We start from the raw sequence: 21,716 nt of genomic DNA, 5'->3' as shown, positions 1-21,716 counted from the left end.
TTATCAAACAAAAGTACCCTACCCTGAGAATATTTCTGCCAATCGTTCTAAAGTGGTCTTATTTCCATAGTCACCTAGTGACTATGGACTCAGGGACATCCGAGGAGAAACATAGATTTTTAAGGATTTTAGAATCGTCTACCTTTATCTCTTAGCCTCTATTCAAATGATCTGCTCTTTTATTTTCTTGTATGTGTTGGGTATATAGAGTTCTGTAAGGCTTAGAGCAGTGGTTCTCAACCTTCCCAATGCTGTGACCCTTTAGTACAGTTCCTCATGAGGTGATGATGCCCCAATCATAAAATTATTTTTGTTGCTATTTCATAACTGAAATTTTGCTACTGATATGAATTTTAATGTAAATATTTTTGGAGACAGAGGTTTGCTAAAGGGGTTGTGACCCAGAAGCTAAGAACCACTGGCTTAGAGAATGTCTCACAATTATTTTGGAATGTGATGGTCCTTTGTAATGATTATGTCCTGTGTGGCAATTTCCCTCTGATATTCCTGGCATAAGTAAGCAGGCAGGCATGCATGTGCACAGACAAAATATAGTAAGTAAAACAAAATGTCTTACTTTTTTCCTTTCCTAGACTTCAAAATATGATAAAAATAATTTAAAAATACAAATTGCATGTATGTGTATAATTTGTTGAAAAGTACAGTGGAATAGCAACCAATACCAAAGGAGTTGACACATTTCCACATGGTAAGTTCATGGAAGGCGGATTTGTATAAGAAGGCTTGCTCTAGAAATAATAGATGTCACCCTCTAACATTGCCTCAGACACTTTGCACTCTCGGGGCAGAGAGGGCCACAGACTAGCCAAGACGAGTAAAAATATTGATAGCATTGATGTTTGTTCACATGGAATTCTGAAAGGTGTATTCGACAGAGGCTGGCCTGCTGCACTAATCTAACTGTGGAAAACTTGCCTTAGCGACGGTGGGGACAGTACTTGGAGAAGGCAGAATCACCCTGGAGACCACAAAGAACTGGCCAGAGCCTTTCCCTCAGTACCTTCCTGATGCTGACAATTTCCTGTCTTAGATGGACATCTCAGCCTTTCAGAACTAAAGCAGCTTTGCATAAAACACTTAACATTACTTTATGGTTGGGAAAATTGATAACAGAACCCTACAAATTCTGACAAACTTGAATCTAACCTCCAATACTTAACAGACAACTTCTAAAACTGTTATTGCAATAGATTATTTAGAAGAGGTGGCTAAAAATCAGTAGGCTACAGACTACAAGGGTTTGACTTTGATCCTCAGAGGCCAACTCAGTGCTGGGTATAGTGGCATGCACTTGTAGTTTGTTTCAACAGTGGGGAGGCAGTTCCTGATGTTTGCTGGCCAGCCACACTGGCCTGATTTGTTTGCTTTAGGCCAATGAGGAAGTGGATGGCCTTTCTGAGGAGGACACCGTCTGTTGTCCTCTGGCCTACATACTCACATACCTGCATATGTGTCTTCACACACACACACACACACATAAGAAATAGAGTAATTTGGGCCCTCCTACATAGTAAGGAATGGTATTGCAATTCACTTTATTTTCTTTCAAGTCCCAGACCATGTTGCTGCAGCTGCTGCTGTTGTGGGGTGGAGGTGAGGGTGGGGTATACCTTTTGTCTCTAGAGCTGCTTAACATCAACTGACTGTTAACTGTTGATTCCAAATTCATGACCTGAAGTGTGAGAGAGCATCCTACTTAGCAAACCTTTTCTCTGCTTCACGGACTGAGAACATACCCTTTCATATCAGAAGAGCCTGATATTGATTATATAAATAAGGATTTAAGTGTGTGATTTTGTGTCAACATTAATCGACCATCTCTAGGAAAAAAAAAAACTATGAGCTCATTATCTATGGAAGGCACAGTGATGCCATTTATGTATATAAAGGACACTATTACTGTCCCATCTGTGAGCATTATATTCACTTTAATTGCCTGAGTTTGCAAAGTCCTGAGCATTAATTTTTATTGCATACAGGACTACAAAGACTCATAATACCTGAAATACTTAATATTCTTTTAAGAGTTTTCATTTTCATGAATGATAGCTGTATATACTTTTATAGGACAATGAAAATATTGCATAAAGTAATAAATGCATCTGTAAATTATGGTGACACTTTAATATGAAGAATATTTGTAAAAACGTAAAAACAATAACCACAAATACTATTTCATATAGTTTATTGAACTAGTTTTTGATGTCTTCAGCAATATGTTCTTCCTAGATAGAATGTTTCTGAAGCTCTCTCATTAATTTTGAGCCAAGACAGTGCCGTCTTAGATTTATTACAAAACACTGTATGTGCAAGAAAGAAAGAGAAGAAAATTATTAATATTCTATTGAAAACCTTTCGTGCTGGGCTTTGTTTTAGTTGCTTACAGTATGCTTGTAACAAAAAGCATGGGGGAAACAAAGCTTGCAACAAAGCAAATGTCCTTATCCCGTGGGAACTTCATCTTGGAAGGAAATAGGACCAAATAATACACATGAGCACCTCTGTGTGCACGCACATGCACATGCACACACATACATGCATCCATGCACACATGAGAGGGCACACATACATACGTGCACATGCACACACATGCATAGGATACAGGCAGAAATTGGAGGAGATGTTTATTATGTTATTAAACATGTTTTAATAAAGCAGCTTTGGTTGATGTTGGAATTCCTGGCCACTCCCCCAGCTACATGACCACACACGTGCAGTTCAGTAGCCAAGCAAGGGGCCTTATGTCCTATGTAATCCGTTCGCTGTGTGATCGCGTAATTTGCAGTGTGATCACGCAATCTATGCGCATGTGTGGCATAGCTCTGTAAGCCCATATGCGCATGTGCAGGGCAATCCATAAGAAGCAGATCACAGACTCCTCCCCTTTCTTCTCCTCTACCCCACCCCTCCGCACAGCACATGTCTTTTCAGAAAGCCTGATCACACATTCTGTCCTGTCCCTCCCTCCTCCTAATAAAACCATTAGAGTGGGTTTTGTGTACCTCGTGGCTTTTCTCGCATAGTAACAGTGCCACTTAATGAATAACATTGCATGGTTGCATTAAAACCAACAGTTGAGGTGATCTTCCAGCATCCTAAATGCAGTGTGGCTGTCTATGAAGTAGCTATCAGATTACAGATAAGGAAAAAAGAGGTAGCCAACATCTACACAGATCTTTGAAGAATACAAACCCTTTGAATGTGACTAATTTGATTTTTGGTGAAAATGGCAATCTCCCTCTTGGGTGACAACTACCTCTCCATTTAATTCTTCCCACCAGGCTTGGCAGAGTCTGCTCCACTCATGGAAGGTTTGGGTCAGAGGCGGTAGTCTGAGCATACTGAACACTGAATTTGGAGGTCTCTCTATTCAGCTCTCTGGTCCTGTTTCTTCACTTACTTCTCAGTTGCTGATTCTGGTTTCCTAGCTTCCAGAAAGATTGAGAATCCACTGGAATTTAGTCACTTTATAAATAGAATATGGTCAGATCCAGAACCAGAGATGGGAACCTAACCTTATATTTTGTCTTCCAAACGATGGCTCCTTTCTTCTGCTCCTTCTGTGGCTTTAATTGATTCATTTTTTTTTAGAGTTAATTTATACTAGTTATGGATAGTCATAGAAAACTTTTTGCAGGGTGTAGACATACTGTTTCTCTCTACTTTGGGACAGGGGACATGGACACCCATAGAAGTATGTTATCTTTCTTCTGTTTTGTGTAAAGTCCTTAAAATTCTGAAACAAAACACAAGAAAATGAAATTCTGTAGCCTGCTCTTACCCCAAAATCCTTGTTACTTGTGTACTAGCTAGCTATCTTACTGTTACAGGTGAGAGAATAATGTGGTAAGTACCCTTCTTACTGTGACTTGGAAAATGAGCATGGGCTCTGAAGGCCTGCAACTTTGCCCCTTCACATTTGTGTCCTGCAGGGGAGTGAACACTTTGCTCTCCCGGGGCCCTGGCAAACACTTTATTGAGTTTTTGTACCTGTGTGGTGATATTGTGTCCCCCAATATATCGCACACCCTAATAAACTTATCTGGGGTCAGAGAATAGAACAGCCACTAGACAGACATAGAGGCCAGAAAATGGTGGCACACACACCTTTAATCCTAGCATTCAGGAGGCAGAGATCCACCTGGATCTACATCTCTGTGAGTTCCAGGCCACACTGGAAACAGCCAGGCATGGTGACTCACATCTTTAATCCTAGGAAGTAATGGCAGGAAGCAGAAAGGTATATATGGTGTGAGGACCAGGAACTAGAGGGCTTTAAGCTTTTAGGCTTTTAGCAGCGGTTCAGCTGAGATCCTTTCAGATGAGGACTGAGAGACTTCCAGTTTGAGGAAACAGGATTGGCTGAGAAGTTGGCAAGGTGAAGTTACCTGTGGCTTGTTCTGCTTCTCCGATCTTTAAGCGTTCACCCCAATACCTGGCCCCAGGTTTGTCTTTATTAAAAAGACCTTCTAATAATTCATGTTACATCTGGTGGCCAATGTGGTTTGTGGCACAAATTCATGAAAAAACCACTTGCCTGTGGCCTTGCAGTCCCTAACTCAGGCCCTAGCTTCATGCAGCTGGTTGTGGTGGTGTACGCCAGTAGAATTGGCTGAAGGAGGTGGAGGCAGGAGGATCCTGAGTTCAAGGCCAGCCTGGAAAGCTTGCTGAGGAGAAGCTGAGGCTGGGACTGGCACAGGCCAAAAATGGCAAAAGGACCATGAAGGCAGCAAATGCTGCTCCGAGTTGCCAGCTGCTTCTCATTATGTTGTTGGTGATTGTGACACTGCTACCAGAGACCAAGGGTTTACCACTTCTTGTTCAGAGAACAATTGCCAGGACCATCATGTTACAAGAAAGCAGCCACAAAGGTTGGTTTGGAGAAGTTTGGTGAGGCAAGAGGTGGGGAGAAGTTGCTGTGAAGATATTCTCTTCTAGGGAAGAACGTTCGTGGTTCTAAGAGACAGAGACTTATCAGACTGTGATGTTACACCATGAAAACATTCTAGGATTTATAGCAGCAGACCACAAAGACAATGACACTTGGACTCAGTGTGGCTGGTGTCAGATTACCATGAGCATGGATTCCTTTTTGATTTCACTCTGTCCATGGCAAGCAGTTTTGCCCATCTTCACATGGAGATTGTTGGTACCCAAGGAAAGACTTGAAATCAAAGACTATCTTGGTGAAGAAGAATGGAACCTGTTGTATTGCAAACTTGGGACTGGCTTTGAGACACAAATCTGCCACAGATACAATAGATATCACTCCAAACCACAGAGGAGGCACCAAGAAAAATTTCTGCAGGTAACCATGACCACACCTAATGTCGACTTTGAAATCTCCAGAAAGATGACAGGATCCCACAATGATGATTCCACATGGACTATGACAAAGCCATTAAGCTGATTAATACCACCCAAAGATTGGCTTTGGACTACAAACTGCTCAGGACAATTTTGAGATGGCTAGCTGAGATGATCCAGATTCACAGACTACTCAAGCAAAGGCTTGAGACAAGCCCTGCATTTCCCATTATGCAGAGACTGGACAAATGATACAGCTACCTCTCCCAGGACTTGACAATTCACCCAAATTTTTCTTTTCAGCATTCCCTAAAGTTGCCTTCACCCCCAGACAGCAAGAAGTAATTTTAAGAACATGACGCCCATATTCCCACGAGGTGGGGTGGGTGGTTTATGTTGTTTGAGTTATGGATATTGTCATTGTTTATGATGGTTGGTTACAAGTTGTTAATTGTTAATGGTCAGAAAAGAAAAGTTAAACAAAGGGGATTAGATACAGGGTTCTAATTAAACAAGGTTCTTGTTTAAAAAAAGAAAAAGAAAAAAGAGGATGTAGAAAAGGGTAGATTATTGAATCTACCCTGAAAAGAAAAAAGGGAAGATATAGAAATGATAAGATAAAAGGTAGATTTTTGAATCTACTCAGAAAAGGAAAAAGAGAGAATATGGATATGACAAGATAAAAAGGTAGATTATTGAATCTACTTTTAAAAAGGAATTACTTGTTTTAAATACTTTACATTGGATTGAATTTTTGTATATTGTATACAATTTTGGAATGGACTCACAAAATAGGATAAATAATGAAATTTTTTTGTCTGAATCTGTCAAATATTAATGGACTGGACATTGTTTATTTATTTATTTTTTTTTTGGTTTTTCGAGACAGGGTTTCTCTGTGTAGCTTTGCGCCTTTCCTGGAACTCACTTGGTAGCCCAGGCTGGCCTCGAACTCACAGCGATCCGCCTGGCTCTGCCTCCCGAGTGCTGGGATTAAAGGCGTGCGCCACCACCGCCCGGCCGGACTGGACATTGTTAATGTAATTTGTGACTGTATATATTGTATATACTTATTGGATATAGTTTTTCTTATATTAGTTATATGCTTCTTTTATTATTTTAGACAAAAAGGGGAAATGTGGTGATATTGTATCCCCCAATATATTATGCACTCTAATAAACTTATCTGGGGTCAGAGAACAGAACAGCCACTAGACAGACATAGAGGCCAGAAAATGGTGGCATGCACACCTTTAATCCTATCACTTGGGAAGCAGAGATCCATCCAAATCTCTATGAGTTCAAGGTCACATTGGAAACAGCCAGGCATGGTGACTCACATCATTAATCCCAGGAAGTGATGGCAGGAAGCAGAAAGGTATATAAGGTGTGAGGACCAGGAACTAGAGGGTTTTAAGCTGTTAGGCTTTTAGCAGCAGTTCAGCAGTTGACAAGGTGAAGTTATCTGTGGCTTGTTCTGCTGTAACACAAATCTTAAAAGGTCTTATTAATAAAAACAAACCCGGAGCCAGGTATTGGGGTGAATGCTGAAAGGTCAGAGAAACAGAACAAGCCACATCCAACCTCACTTTGCCAATTCCTCAGCTGATCCTGTTTCCTCAGACTGAAAGCTTCTGAATCCTCATCGGAATGGATCTCAGCTGAACTGCTGCTAAAAGCTAAAAGCTTAAAAAGGCTCTAGTTTCTGGTCCTCACACCTTATATACCTTTCTGCTTCCTGCCATCACTTCCTGGGATTAGAGGCGTGTGTCACCATGCCTGGCTGTTTCCAGTGTGGCTTTGAATTCACGGAGATCCAGATGGATCTCTGCCTTCGGAATGCTAGGATTAAAGGTTTGTGCTACCACTGCCTAAACCTATGTTTAATATAGTGGCTGTTCTGTTCTCTGACCCCCAGATAAGTTTATTGGGTTGCACAATACATCAACCACATTCTGCTTCTCTGATCTTTCAGCATTCACCCTAATACCTGGGTCCGGGTTTGTTTTTATTAATGAGACCTTCTAACAATTGGAGTTACATACCATTGCACTGACAGAGGACGACACTATGTATCAGCCAGTCAATTGTCCTCAAGTGGCCATAGATCTCATCCAAATGCCATGTGTTCCAGTAAGATGGGCCTTTAAGAGAAATGCCAGGAGAAAGAACTGGCTTGCTCTTGGGGAACCCCACAGAAGAGGGGGAGGAAAGACTGTAGGAGTCAGAGGGGATGGAGGACACCAGGAGAACATGGCCCACTGAATCAACTAAGCAGAACTCACAGGAGCTCACAGAGACTGAAGCGGAGATCACACAGCCTGCATGGATCTGCACCAAGTGTTATGGTTGTTAGCTTGGGGTTCTTGTGCGACTCCCAACAATGGGAGAGGGTGTATCTTTGCTCTTTGCCTGCTATTAAGACTTTTTTCTTCCTGTTGGGTTGGCTTATCCAGCCTCGATATGAGGGCTTTTGCCGTTTTCTATTTTATCTTCTTTTGTCCTGTTTGGCTATTGTCTTTTGGAGGCCTGCTTTTTTTCTGAAGAGGAAATGGAGGAGGAGTGGATCTGAAGAGGGTGTGTGTGTGTGTGTGTGTGTGTGTGTGTGTGTGTGTGTGTGTGTGTGTTAGGAGGAGTAGAGGGAGGGGAAACTGTGATTGGGATGTATTGTATGAGAGAAGACTCTATTTTCAAGGCATTTGATTTTATGAAAACCATGCTTTTTGTAAAAACCTATTTTCTAATGTTTGGGCACTAGATCTTCTGTCATCAACTGAGTATGGCTCTGCAAAAGTCATGATAAAGTTCTAGCCCCAAAGTAGCCATGTTTGGAGCTCTTGATTTTGAGGAGGCCGTGAAGGTCACAGGGCAGGGCCCGTCCATCTGATTGCTTCCCATCATGAGAAGACAGAGACTCTGGAAGTATGCATGACTAATAGGTGCAGGAAGCTGATGCCATCTGTTTGCCAGGGAGAGACCAGCTCTGTTGGCAGCTGCCTCTTGGATTTCTTCTCAAGAACTGTGAGACAAGTCATTTTTATCCGTTAACTCACAGGCCTGTGGTATTTTGTTATGGTAGTTCTGCCAGACTAACCCCGGTCCAGATTTCTCTAGTAGGGCTGGGGTCCTGATAGGACTTCTCTGCTAGCAGATGAATAATAGGTTTTAGCAGCTATTATCTTATTTATTTTCAGCCACAAACTGAGGACAAACCATTTCTTTATCTTTTTAAAGATTTGTTTTAGCTTATTTATTTATTTATTTGTGTGTGTGCGTGTGTGTGTGTGTGTGTGTGTGTGTGTGTGTGTGTGTGTGTGTGTGTGTGTATGCACATGCACGTGTGCTACATGCATGGGAATTCAGAGGTCTGTGGAGGCCAGATAATGGTATCTTATCCTCTGGAGTTGGAGTTGTAGGAGATTGTGAACCTTTGACATGGGTGCTGGGAACCAAGTTCAGGTCCCCTGCAAGCACAGTATATATTCTTGCCAGCTTAGTCATCTCTCTAGGCTCTGAGTCCTTTCTTCAAGAAACACTAATTTTTTCTTGAGATAATGTTAGCTCATGGCCATAACTTGGGTACTGAGGAGGCCCTTCCTCTACATCAGTGGTTCTCAACCCTCCTAATGCTGTGACCCTTTAACATAGTTCCTCGTGTGGGGACTTTCATAAAATTATTTTGTTGCTACTTCATAACTGTAATTTTGTTATTGTTATGAATCATAATGCAAATATCTGATATGTGGCCCCCAACAGGGTTGAAACTCACAGGCTAAGAAAGGCTGCCCTATACTGAGTCACTATTTCTAGGCCTTTCCTAAGATACTAAGAAATACACTTCTTAATGATAAAATTTGTGATGATTTTTATTCATATTTCAAATTCAAGATTATAGGATTTTATTTAATCTTATTTTATTACATATGGAAAAAAATTTTAATTTCCAAGAATACAGGTTGGAACTCAAAATAAAATTTGAATATTTCACAAATGCCCACTTAAGCCTGTATTAACACAACATCCTCAGAATAACATGAGATACATTTACATTTGTTTGTTTTCAGTACATCCTGATTGCAGTTTCCCCTCCCTCCACGCCTCCCATTTCCCCCAAGATGCATTTTTAAATTCTCATTGTCCCCTGTAGGAATCTCACCTCCCTTTACTATTTGTTGCCACTAAATTTCAGATCTTTTCATTCTTTTTGATTTTTCACAGTTTGTGTTTTTCCTCTCGTTTCTCCTTCCAGCACGGCCTGTGTGTCATGCCTCTGTTTCCCCAGTTGATTCTTCAGAGACGTTCCTTGTCGTCTTCATTTCTTCCCTGAGTACTCTCACCTTGACTGTTGGGTTTTCTAATTCATGACAAACAAAAAAACAAGCGAACAAAAGCTAAACAAACAAACAAACAAATGAATTTCAGAAACCGCTGATGTCAAATCTCACACACAATCATCCTAACAAAATGGGGGAATGGAGAACATCCTACAGAGAACACGCCGCAGAAAGGGTGCCCAAAAATCAGATCAGAGACTTAGCTACTCTGTTGCAGAACACACTAAAAAATAATGATATACCACACAATATTTTCTGTCATTCATTTTTGTTTGTTTGTTTAGTTCTTTTTTTGTTGTTTGAATATTTGTTTCAAGACAGACTCAAAATAGCTTTTCTAATTTTAAAGAACTTCCTTTTTTATTGTGTTTGTGTAAGATTTAAAAAATATGACTGCTTGGATCGACATGGTGGTTCACGTCGGTAATACGAGACTTGAGAGACCGAAGCAAGAGGCTCACCATCAGGTGAGAACAGTCTAGTTTACGTGGAGAGTTCTAAGCCAGCCTGAGCTCTGTGCTGACGCCCTATCTTAAAAGTGAAAGTTGAGAAAGAAACGAAGAAAGGAAGGAAGGGAGAAAGAGAGAGAGGGAGAAAGGGAGAAACAGACAGGTAGGTAGCTCAACACGGCTATTTGTTTTCTCCATGTCCTCCGTTGATTTACTCCCTTGTTTGCTAATTAGTCGCCCAACATTTCGACATTGTGACACAGGAGATTACCCGCTATGAAGATCACCTTCTAGAACATTCTTAACTTTCTGTGCCCCCTGTGGTTGGTGGGCTGCACGTTGTTAAGTTGCCTGGACATCTTCCTATTTCTCCTGGCTCACTTACATTTTGAGTCTACTTCCTAAAGTTCTTCTACCAAGTTGGGGTTTGTCCTCAGAAAGAGCCCTGGCGGAGTGCGTGGGGTCAGGGCTGTTCTGTTCAGCGCTGCCTTTCCCTAAAGGGGCTCTCAGCATTGCCAAGTCCGTGGCTGTGTTTTCCTGTGTTTGTTTTCCATTTCAGCCTCTCTTCTTGTTCTGTCAGCCACTTCCCTCACTGCCTGCTCCCCCCTCCCTCCCTCCCTCCCTCCCTCCCTCCCTCCCTCCCTCCTATACTCTAATACTGCAAAGATCGTGCTGTTGATAGTTTTTCCTTCATGTCTGTAGTTTAAAGCTTTGGAGGTGTCATATTATACAGTGTGTTGTGAGTTGATTTTTTTTTTTTTTAATTTTTAAGGAAATTTTTCTGGTTATATGTGAGGATCTCGAAATAGTGAAAAACCACACTGTTACCATCCTGTCTTAGCAGAATGCCTCATGGTGTTTCTGTTTTAACTTGATAAACAAGTACTTAAACAGGCTGGTAGCTGTGAGTGTTTTATGTTGGGAACAGACAAGAATTGACCACCTCCCCTCCACCTCCCTGACCCGGCTACTCCTGGATGAGAACCTAGAGAAATCCTGGTACCTTGGCTGATGATTCCTTCTGTGAACTACTTACTATTTGATTTTTAATTTCCTTTTATTGTTAGCTTTCCCTGCAGAGTTTGAATTTATTGTTTGGGAACACGATACCTGCTTTTCAGCCAGGGCTGTCTTGTCATTTCAGAGAGTGTTGGGATTATGCCATATTCCTTGAAGCCAGGCTTTGATATCTTAGAAAGAAAGGAACTTCCTGTTACCTGTGGTGCATGTCTGTGTTCTCTCTGACTCTGCTTTCTCACAATGCCTATTTTATTTACTGTCGGAGAACTACGGTGTGGGCTTTTTATCAGCAAGCATCATAACATGGCCTTTGTATTTACACTGTGAACAGGTACCATCTGGTCTTTTCCCTGAAGATTTTATTTACTTTAGAATCTTGTCTTTCTTTGGACAGACATAAGAAGAAAGGGAAGGTTCTCTTTAAATCATCTTTTTTTCACCTGCATTGGTACCATAACTTTAAGTCATTTAAACATACCTTGTAGGTGATAGTGATTAAAATATATGCAATTAAAAATAAGGTGACCTTTGAATTGTGGTATCATAGGTCAGACTGCCTTGAAATTTAGTCTTGTGTTCCCATTATAAAATTTCAAGACTGTAAATGAAAACTTCAGCCAGTACAAACCCTCATTAACAAGGGAATGGTATCTACGGAAATCAAATGGCTGTTCTACATGCTCAGAACAGCAGTGAGAACAGTTTGTACTGTCTTCCTAATTGTAGTTTCCATCATTTACAATTGGGCAGAGGGGCAAATGACTGCTCTACAACTGCACTTCAGACTGGTCGATTTTGAATAAATCTCGTTTGATAGTTCCTAATCTTAAATCTATTATTTTGAAGCTTTCCAAACAGATGCCTCCTTTCTAAGTAGTGAGAAGAAATGGCCAGTTATATTCATAAACCAACTGATTATAGATTTAAGACTTGCTTTCCCTCTTGGTAGAATAATGGTGGCGATTATGATTTGAGAGTCAGCTTGTCTGTTTTCACACTTCAGCTCTACCATTTTTAGTCTATTGGTGTGTTGACACTGGACAACTGTGTGTTTTTCTCCTTCCTTCCTCCCTCCCTCCCTCCCTCCCTCCCTCCCTCCCTCCCTTCCTTCCTTCCTTCCTTCCTTCCTTCCTTCCTTCCTTTTCTGAGATAAGGCTTCACTATGTATTCCAGGTTAACCTAGAACATCCTATGTAACCCAGGCTGACTTTGCATTTTGATTCTCTTCTCTCTACCTCCTGAGACAGGTGTGTACTACCCTACTCAACTAATATAAAAGAAAAAAATTTTTTTGAGGTGCTGGACATTGAATCAGAGCCCTACATATATCAGCAAACACTCTATCACTGAGCTACATCTTCATCTTCACACAATGAAGTTTGAAGCATCTTTCAAACTCTATTTCTTTGTACATGAAATGTGGCAGTAATGGTGTATAGATCATAAAGTTGATGTAAGGATTAAAGGATATAATATGTCTATGTTATTGACTGTTTATGATATACGGGGCATGTCCTCAGTGACTGGAATAATTGACAAGTGGGAAATGGTCCACTTGGGGATTTTCAGTATTAGTGGGAGAATTAATTAATTAAATATCACATCAAAGAACATAAAATCTTACCATGATAATTGTAGTGGAGAGATATATGTCCCCTTGTAGATATATGCTATAAGGACTTGAGCTGTCTCAGAGGTTGTGAGAAAGAGAAGGGTTCTCTTCTAGTTTCAGAGGCTAGTTCATTATTAAGGAAGGAGCATGGCAGCATGCAGACAGGTGCTGGAGCAGTAGCTGAGAGCTCCATCATGATCCATAGGCAGAGAAAATGAGAGTGACACACTTTTTCCAACAAGGCCACACCTCCTGATCCTTTTAATTCTTTCAAATAGTGCTACTACCTGGTGCCACTATTTAGTGATCAAGCATTCAAATATGAGCCTATAGGGGCCACTGTTATTCAAGCCACACAGAGGGTGTGTTGTTCAGGGTGTCTTTGTGGGCCAAGCATGGGAATGTGAGCTAGAGACCAGTGTTGCATTCTGGAGTCATGTTTGTAATAATCTACTGTTGTTATTTTGAAGTCCTTCTTAGTTATTCTTATACCTAATAGGTTTATATGCTTCAATACTTGTTTCTTTTTTCTATTTATTATTGTGCTTTTCTGAATGCTAATCCCCTGATTCCTCCATTTAGGAATAAACCTGAGAAGAGAGCTTTGTTTTCTTTCAATCAATTTTACTATTTGAAATAGAATTTGCTTTTGTATAACTTTAGGTAAGATAAATGAAAGAATGCCAACTTATTACCTACTGTGATGTTTATAAATATTTTATGCTTCTCAGCTTTTAAAATGCTCAAATATTGTCATTTGTTGTTTAACTTCAGCAAACGAAAGCCAATATTGTCAGAGTTTTTGGTATCCCATGTTGGCAGAAAGAATAGAGTGACTTTTCATGTTTTGGCTTTTTTCAAAAATCAACTTCAGTAAAGAACCCTCAGACTATCTCTGAATGTGGAGGAAGGGCTTGAAAGGGAGCTGTACATTGGCACAGTGCATATGGGTATGTGTGTGCATGTGAACCTATTTTATTTTTGTTCATTTCAGTAATAATATTAGCTAGCACAGAGATGAATGTGGTTGTTCTGAACACTGTCAAAAAGAAAAACTGTGAGTAGGCAATTCAAACAAACTTTCAGTGAACATTACATAAAACCCAGGTAGCCTAAACTATCAACTCTTCGCTCAAATATTTAGCACAAAGAGGAATACTTTTATGGAACAGTATGGTGTGAACCTCTAGGCATCCCAAGGATACCTGGACTCAGTGTAGGATGATAGGTAAATTTTCTGATAGCAAATGCACTTGAGACTCAATTTCCCACACTATACACAAACCTCTTGCATGCAGGATTGGCCATAATGTTTGCCATGCTATGTTTCTAAAATGGACCGATAGTCATTGTACAAAATGCCATTTGTTTTTCAGGACCTGATCTCCAGGTTTGTGTATCCAAAAACCCCACATGCTGTACCAGGAAGATGGAGGAGAGATACCAGATTGCAGCTCGGCAAGATTTGCAGCAGGTGCTTCAGACATCCAGCTCAACATTAAAGTTGCTAATATCTCGAAATGCAGCTGCTTTTCAAGGTAGATGGATTTGAGTTCTGGCACTAATGAACAGCCCTATTATGCCATTTACTTGTCATAGCAATATTGGTAAACTTAGCTAGGCTTATTTCTTTGTAATTGTGTCTCATTCTGGTATAAAATGAAGTTTGTTTTTCTATTCACTATAAATTATGTATGGAGCCTTCCTGAGCACATATTAAAAATGAACAAGAGAAACTGTTGTGTTATTGAAATAATCCATTGGAATATATATACATATATATATATACATATATATGTATATATATATATATATATGTTTTTTTTAAGATTTATTTATTATGTATACAGTGTTCTGCTTCTGCTTGCATATATCCCTTCAGGCCAGAAGAGGGCGCCAGATTTCATTACAGATAGCTGTGAGCCACCATGTGGTTGCTGGGAATTGAACTCAGGACCTCTGGAAAAACAGCCTGTGCTCTTAACCTCTGAGCCATCTCTCCAGCCTGGAATGTGTATCTTTACAGAGAGAGTTCTTCCAATTTTCCATGATATTCACCCATCATTTTACCTCAGTGGAAACACGTATTTACAGATCCTATGGGAAAAAGAGGTAACATAAAACCTCATTGATTTTTATCTGGATAATCATAGATTTATTTTTAAAGATATGAATTGAAGAAATATTTACTTTGAGTTCTTTTCTGGCAACCCCACATGGTTTTCATAAGAACACAGGTTTGATATAATAAGAGCATCCAAGACTGGTAAATAGTAAATTAGGAGATATTAATTGATGTTTAAGGGCCAGATAAATTCAGAATTCATCCCTAACTCAAACAGCATGTTGACACATAAAATTAATGAGATATGATTATGATTATTATGACTATAAGGCATACTGAAAGATAGATGGCCTTTTTCTGATTTTAGTCTTTTCTGTAAAATTCCTTATTACTGCAATAAAATAGTTTAATTTGTTTTCTCTCTTATAAGGCATTAGGTATTGTCCTTATGATTAAAATGAAAAAAAAATGTACATGGCCTTTAAAACCAATTTATAACTTCTGCTTAACATAGGATAGAGGTTCTATTAGTTTTCTGTCTGAGAGGTATAATAATGTCAATATATGCAAATAATTTGCATGTTTATATGCATAACTAAATCACAAGGGTGACTTTTAGAATTATACTTAGTAAATAAATGCAGTAAATCAGAACAAAATTTAATTTGAGTTGAAATGTAGCTCATGATGAATTGATGATTTTTTCTTCAGAAGTTATGAAATGTCAGATTTTAAGATATTGGCTCAACTATGTTTTTGAGGGGCTGTAGAATGTAGCTTTATTTCTGTTATGGAATTTACTTATAAGAAATTGTGGGGAACTCATTGACATGCAATTTAAATAAAGATTTGTGATCTAAACTGGCAAAATTAGGAAGCCTTAGCTGCCCAGTGGAAATGATATCATTATTTCTCACGATAATGAGAGCATTGTGATATAGAGAATGTATTTTTTGTTGTATTTTTGTTTTGTTTTGTTTTTTTGAGACAAGGTTTCTCTGTGTAGTTTTGGTGCCTGTCTTGGAGCTTCATCTGTAGACCAGGCTGGCCTTGAACTCTCAGAGATCCGCCTGGCTCTGCTTCCTGCGTGCTGAGATTAAAGGCGTGCACCACCACCTTTCGGCCTGAGAATATATTTTTTGAAGTGAATAGACAGGAAGTAGAAAAGTCCAAGCTAAAGAGGGAGTTTCAGGTTATCAGTCAAATGCTTGAGAAGGTAAGGCCAAAGCTGGGTAGAAATCTTAAAACGTGTATTTGAGAATGTCAATGAAAAGGTTTGCTTGAGGAGTCTTACTTATGAATTCTCATTTTTTAACCTTCAAGTCTATCCTTTCCAGAGGTGGCCAGAGAAGGTCATGACAGATGCAGCCTTCTCTTTGTCAGTGGCATTAACTGCAGACAAGGGCGTGGCTTCATCAAGTGCTGTCACATGGGCACTTAGTGTTGGAATCTTTTCTTTTTCTTTCAAAGGTACTTTAGCAGACTTTCATTAATACCATATTTCTAAATAAATCATAAAGACCGAAAGATTTTGAAATCTGCAATTAAGATGTGTTGAACTACTTAAAATCTTTGTTGATATTGCTAAAGGCTGGGTGATGACCACCCCAGTACCAAAATGGATATTAAGGTCTGGGACCATCACTCCCTGCCTAGTGTCATTTAATGTCTATAGTCTTTTTGTTATTTTCTGTTTAATAAGTTGCGGGTGCTGTGATTAACAGATGAACCTTGGCTTTTAAAATTAATTATAAACATAATAGTATATAGGCATTATGAAAATGATTTGCCATAATCAACTCTCAGAAGCTCCCATTGCTTATGTGAAGTTTCTCTCAGAATCATGAAAAGACAATATAGATATAGAAGCAATTTGTCCAGAGGCTTTTATTGGGAAAAAACTTTCAAGGATCCCAGCCCTAAATTAAATGCACAGAAGAGTTAACTTGGGGCATAATTTCATAAATGAACCTTAAATATATATGCCCAAAATAAGATGAAAGATCACTTTTGTTGCATCATAACCAAGCAGGCCATTTTGTCAATAAGTAATTGATAAATGAAATCTTTATTTGAAACAATCCATTACATTACATCCAATTCATTGGAAAGCAATCTGCTTGACAGAAATAAGTTCATGTCTCCTGAAAGTGGATTTGCTAATTTCATCATCACATTTTATTTTTTAAATGTTTAAGGTCTTTATTTTTAATTTTTTCCTTTTATTGAAAATAGCTATTTTTCCTCATATAATATATCCTTATTATGGTTTTCTCTTCCTCTGCTCCTCCCAGTTTCTTTCCGCCTTCCCTCCCATCCAGCTCCACCCCTTTTCTGTCTCTCCATAGAAAACAGATTTCTAATGTCTAATAATAAAATAAAATATAATAAAGCAAAATAAAATAAAGTAGGATAAAAAGTAACACATTGGCATTGATCAAACAAAATTAAGGAGAAGAGCCCAAGAGAAGGCACAAGAGACAGAGACCCACTGTTCGCACACTCAGGAATCCCATAAAAACACTAAACTAGAAGCCATAATATATATACACAAAAGGACTTGTTAGAAAGAGAGAAAAAATACACAAATAAAATAATATAATTTTTAAAGGAAGAGCTCTGACATGATATTATGAGACAAGTAACCTCCAGGGTGTTTTTGAGATCATTTACTGTTGGCCATCCACTGTTGGGCACGCAGCCTACCCTTAAGGGTAGTTTATCCAGTGAGTCTTCCTTGGAGGAAACTAAACTTTCATCTGCAAATGGTTATCCATTGGAGATTGCTTCTGGGGAAGGGATGGGGCACATGTCCACTCTTCCTTTCAGCTCTAGGATCCATCTGATGTAGACCAGTGCAGACCCTGTGCATGCTGTCTCAATCTCTGTGATTTCTATGTGTGTAGATCTTGATGATTTAGAGGTCCTTGTTCTCCTGGTGTCCTCCATCCCTTCCGGCTCTTAATAGTCTTTTGGCCTCTTCTTCTGCAGAGTTCCCTGAGCCCTGAGGGGAGGGATTTGATAGAGACATCCCATTTAGGACTGAGTGTTCCAAAGTCTCTCACTCTTTGTGTATTATCTGCTGTGGGTCTCCATATTTGTTCCCATCTGCTGCAGGAGGAAGCTTGTCTGATGATGGCTGAGCAAGGCACTGATTGATGAGGATAGTAGAATGTCATTAGGACTCATTTTGTTGTTCCTTTTTTTTTTTTTTTTAGAATAGTAGCATTGGTTTTATCCTAGGTTCCTGGTCTCACGTTCTTGGTCACTCAAGCAGTGTTGGGTGTGGGTTTCATCTCATGGAGTGGGCCTTAAGTGAAATCAGATAGTGGTTGTTTATTCCCACAAGCTTTGTGCCCCTATTGTACTAGCATATCTTGTCGGCAGGACACTATTGTAGATCAAAGAGTTTGTGGATGGAATGTTTCATTTACAGTTCTTTTTAAAAGTTTTTACTTAATTTGAGAATTTCATTCGTGGGCTTAGCATCTAGATTATTCCCATCTATCCCTCTCTATTCTCCAATATCTCTCAAATTCCCCATCTCTGTTCCACATTCACGAAATCTTTAATTATTATTGTTTATATATATTTACATATGTATAATGAATTATTTCCCCCAGACATTTTAAAATGTCATATTTCAAAGTAATAGATTAAGAATGTATATATATCCTACTGAGTACATTTAGCTTTGCTCAAATACACATGTATCCATGGCTAACTTCTAAGGTTTGGACACCCTGTGCAGGAGCTGTTCCCTGAAGGAAACTGCTTCTCCTTCTGACAGCAGCCTTTAAATGCCTATAGCTTTTCATGTAGAGGTGGGACCCTGTGGAATTCCCTCATCCACATTGGCATGTCAGTTGGTGTTGCCATTGTGCCAGTCTTGTTGGGAGTTCACGGGTGTACTTCACCTGTCATGTTTAGGGAGCCTGTCTCTTCCAAGTTTTCCCCTAACTTTAGGTTCAGAATTGCAGTGCACTTGTATTAACCGGAACTGGGCACCCCATGGCCACTTATTCGTTGCACGCTGACCAGTTGTGGACCTCTGTAATAGTTTTTATCTGTTGCAAAAAGACGCTTTTTTGAGGGATGAGGTGTACCCTTGACTGTGGATATAAGGCTGAGTATTCAGAACATAGTTAGAAATTAATTTGCTTTAAGAAAATGACAATAGTAGGTTGTCCTACTTAGTCATGGTTAGTTAGCTGTTTGCAGTACTAAACATGCCTGGAGCTCGGGTTTTGTTAGTCAGTTCATAGCTCTTTCGGGGAGCATCATCATCCTGTGTGGTGTAACTACATATATGGATGTGCGCGCGCACACACACGTTTTCTTTCCCTCCCTCCTTTCCTCCCTTACCCCTCTCTTCCCCTCTCTCCTCCCTTCCTTCCTTCTTTCCTTCCTTCCTTTTTTGTTTTTTCTTTTGATAGAGTTTTTACTGTGTCATCCTGGTGGGTCTGGAACTTACTGTTACTATGTAGACCAAGCTGGCCTCAAACTCACGAGATCCTCCTGCTTCTACCTCCTGAGTGCTGGATTTAAAGACATGCGTCAAAACGTCAGTACTCTTTAAGTATTTTTAAGTAAGCTTCTAAAGTAATATGTTTCTCCACGGCTTTTTAAGAACATTCTTAGTATGACGTATCCCTCTTTTCTCCCTCTCTCCCTGTATCCCCCCCCCCCAGTTAAACCTCCCATTTTCCCTCTTACCCCTTCCTATCCACTGCGTTACCCTCCCTCTGTGACGGTCCCTTCACACTTTCCTGGCTGCTTTGGTTATTTCAGGTTGTAAATTCAAATCATTTTTATATTTTTATACAGTAGAATTGTATAAATGTGCCACATTTTAATTATCCATTCATCCATCAGCTGAAGGACATTTAGGGTGTTTCTATTTCCTAGATATTGTGAATAAAGCAGCAATGAACATGGCTGAACCAGTCGTCTGTGGAGTAAGATGCTGAGTCCTTTGGGCACATGCGGTCGGGTCATGTAGTAGGTCTGTTTTTAGCTTTTGGAAAATTCTCCACCCTCCTTTCCACGGTTTCTCCAGCAGTGTACAACCCTAACCGAGGTGAATGAAGGCTCCCCTTCCCCACACCCTGGCAGCGTTTGTTGTCCGTTGTTTTCTTGAGCTTGGCCATTCTGATTGGGATAAGATGCTATCTCAAAGTAGTTTTAATTTTCGTTTTCCTAATTGCCAAAGGTGTTGAATATTTGTAGATGTAACCAACGGTCTTATCAAATAAGAAACACAGAGCCAATTCAGAGAAGAAAACCAAGAGGTCAGAGCTAAGAGCCTCACCCTTCCTGATTCAGGGATCCTCTCCAGCCAAGAGAGCTCTCCGAAAAAGACCTACTTCCTGTGTGTCTGTCTTTAAAGTCTTCCTGTTCTGCCTTCTCATTGGTTGTAAACCCAAACATGTGACTGCCTCGTCACTGCCTGAATGTACCGCCCTCCAGGTCCTTAAAGGCGTGCACCACCGCCGCCACGCACTTGCTATGACTCTAATAGCTCTGACCCCCAGACAACTTTATTTATTAACATACAATTAAAATCACATTTCAGTATAAGTAAAATACCACCACAAATATTTTTAAAGATATTTCTTAGTCATTTTAATTTTTTCTTTTGGGAATGCACTGGTAACATATGTAGCCAATTTATAAATTGCAACATGTGTTTTGTTGCTTCTTTATGTTTTGAGTTCTTTGTATATTCTGGCTATTAATGCTCTCTCAGAGTTTATTTTTGTACATGTTGAAACACATGGGTCTAATTTCCCTCTTCTACATGTGGAAATCCACTTTTCCCAGTGCCATTTGTTGAAGGTTCTGTCTTTGTCAAATATCCGACAGCAGTAGTTACACGGACTTGTATTTTCTCAGAGATTTTGGTGTGTTGTGATTTTGTTTTTTTTTTAGTTTCTGGAATATTTTAGTTTCTTCTTTGACACATTCTTTGTTCAGTAATGTGTTCTTTAACCTCCATAAGTTGTATAATTACTAGAGAGTCTTTGGCTGTTGATTTTACACCTTATTACATTGTAGTCAGAAAGGATACACAGAGTTATTTCAATTTTTCTTTTTGTGTTGAGCTTTCCTTTGTATCCCAGAATGTGATTCTCCTGAAGGCTCTTCAGGAGCTGTGGAGTAGAATGTATGCTTTGTCGTTTGAGCACAGTAGATATTGGCTAAGTCCATGCGATGTATAAAATCATTTAATTCTGTTTTTTCCTGTTATTCTTTTGTCCAGATTATCTGTCTATTGGAAAGTAGAGTGTTGAAATCAGTTACTAAAATGGGATTAATCTATGTTTTGAAGTCCAGTAGTACATTTTTTATGATTTGGGGTGTGCCAGAGTTGGATGTATAGAGGCTTAAGATTGCAATGCCATCTTAGTTAATGGTTCCTTTGATCAGAAGGAACCTAATCTCTCTCTCCTAATTAGTTTTAGTTTGAAGTTTATTTTAGTCAGATATTAGGATAGTGACATCCTGGCTCCCTTTTCTTGGAATACACTTTTTTTTTAAATCATTTTACTCTAAGTTGGTGGGTATTTTGAAGGTACCAGTTTTTCAAAATTATTTTGTCAACAAAATAATAAATTAAATTATTAAAGACAACAAAATGATGGATTTTAAATTTTTACAATTTATTTATTTTATGTGTATGGGTGTTTTACCTGCATATATGTTTGTGTAGTACCTGTATGTCTGGTGTCTGTGGAAGCCAGAAAAGGGTGTTGGGTTCTCTGCAACTGGAGTTGAAGACAGTTGTGAGCTGCCATGTGGATTCTGGGAATTGAACTCAGGTCCTCTGGAAGAGCAGCAAGTGCTCTTAACTGCTGAGCCATCTCTCCAGCCCCTGGATTTTGTTTCTTAATCTGGTCAGCTAACCT

At 39.5% G+C, this 21,716-nt stretch overlaps 1 protein-coding gene across 7 annotated transcripts in view; it reads left to right on the top strand.

Moving 5' to 3' along the window:
* Gpc5 (glypican 5) overlaps positions 1–21,716 on the top strand; it is a 1,304,512-nt gene that overhangs the window by 15,925 nt on the left and 1,266,871 nt on the right. For all 7 annotated transcript variants that reach the window (XM_052732495.1, XM_052732499.1, XM_052732501.1 and 4 more), the window contains exon 2: positions 14,120–14,281. In XM_052732495.1, coding sequence (XP_052588455.1) covers positions 14,120–14,281 — 162 coding nt within the window. The remainder of the gene's footprint in view (positions 1–14,119; positions 14,282–21,716) is intronic.

The sequence above is a fragment of the Peromyscus californicus genome, unplaced genomic scaffold (assembly GCF_007827085.1).
Source record: "Peromyscus californicus insignis strain IS unplaced genomic scaffold, ASM782708v3 Scaffold_12__1_contigs__length_115047231, whole genome shotgun sequence".
Lineage (NCBI taxonomy): Eukaryota > Metazoa > Chordata > Mammalia > Rodentia > Cricetidae > Peromyscus > Peromyscus californicus.
Note: the sequence above shows the minus strand (reverse complement) of the source record. Positions and strands in the feature narration are given on the sequence as shown.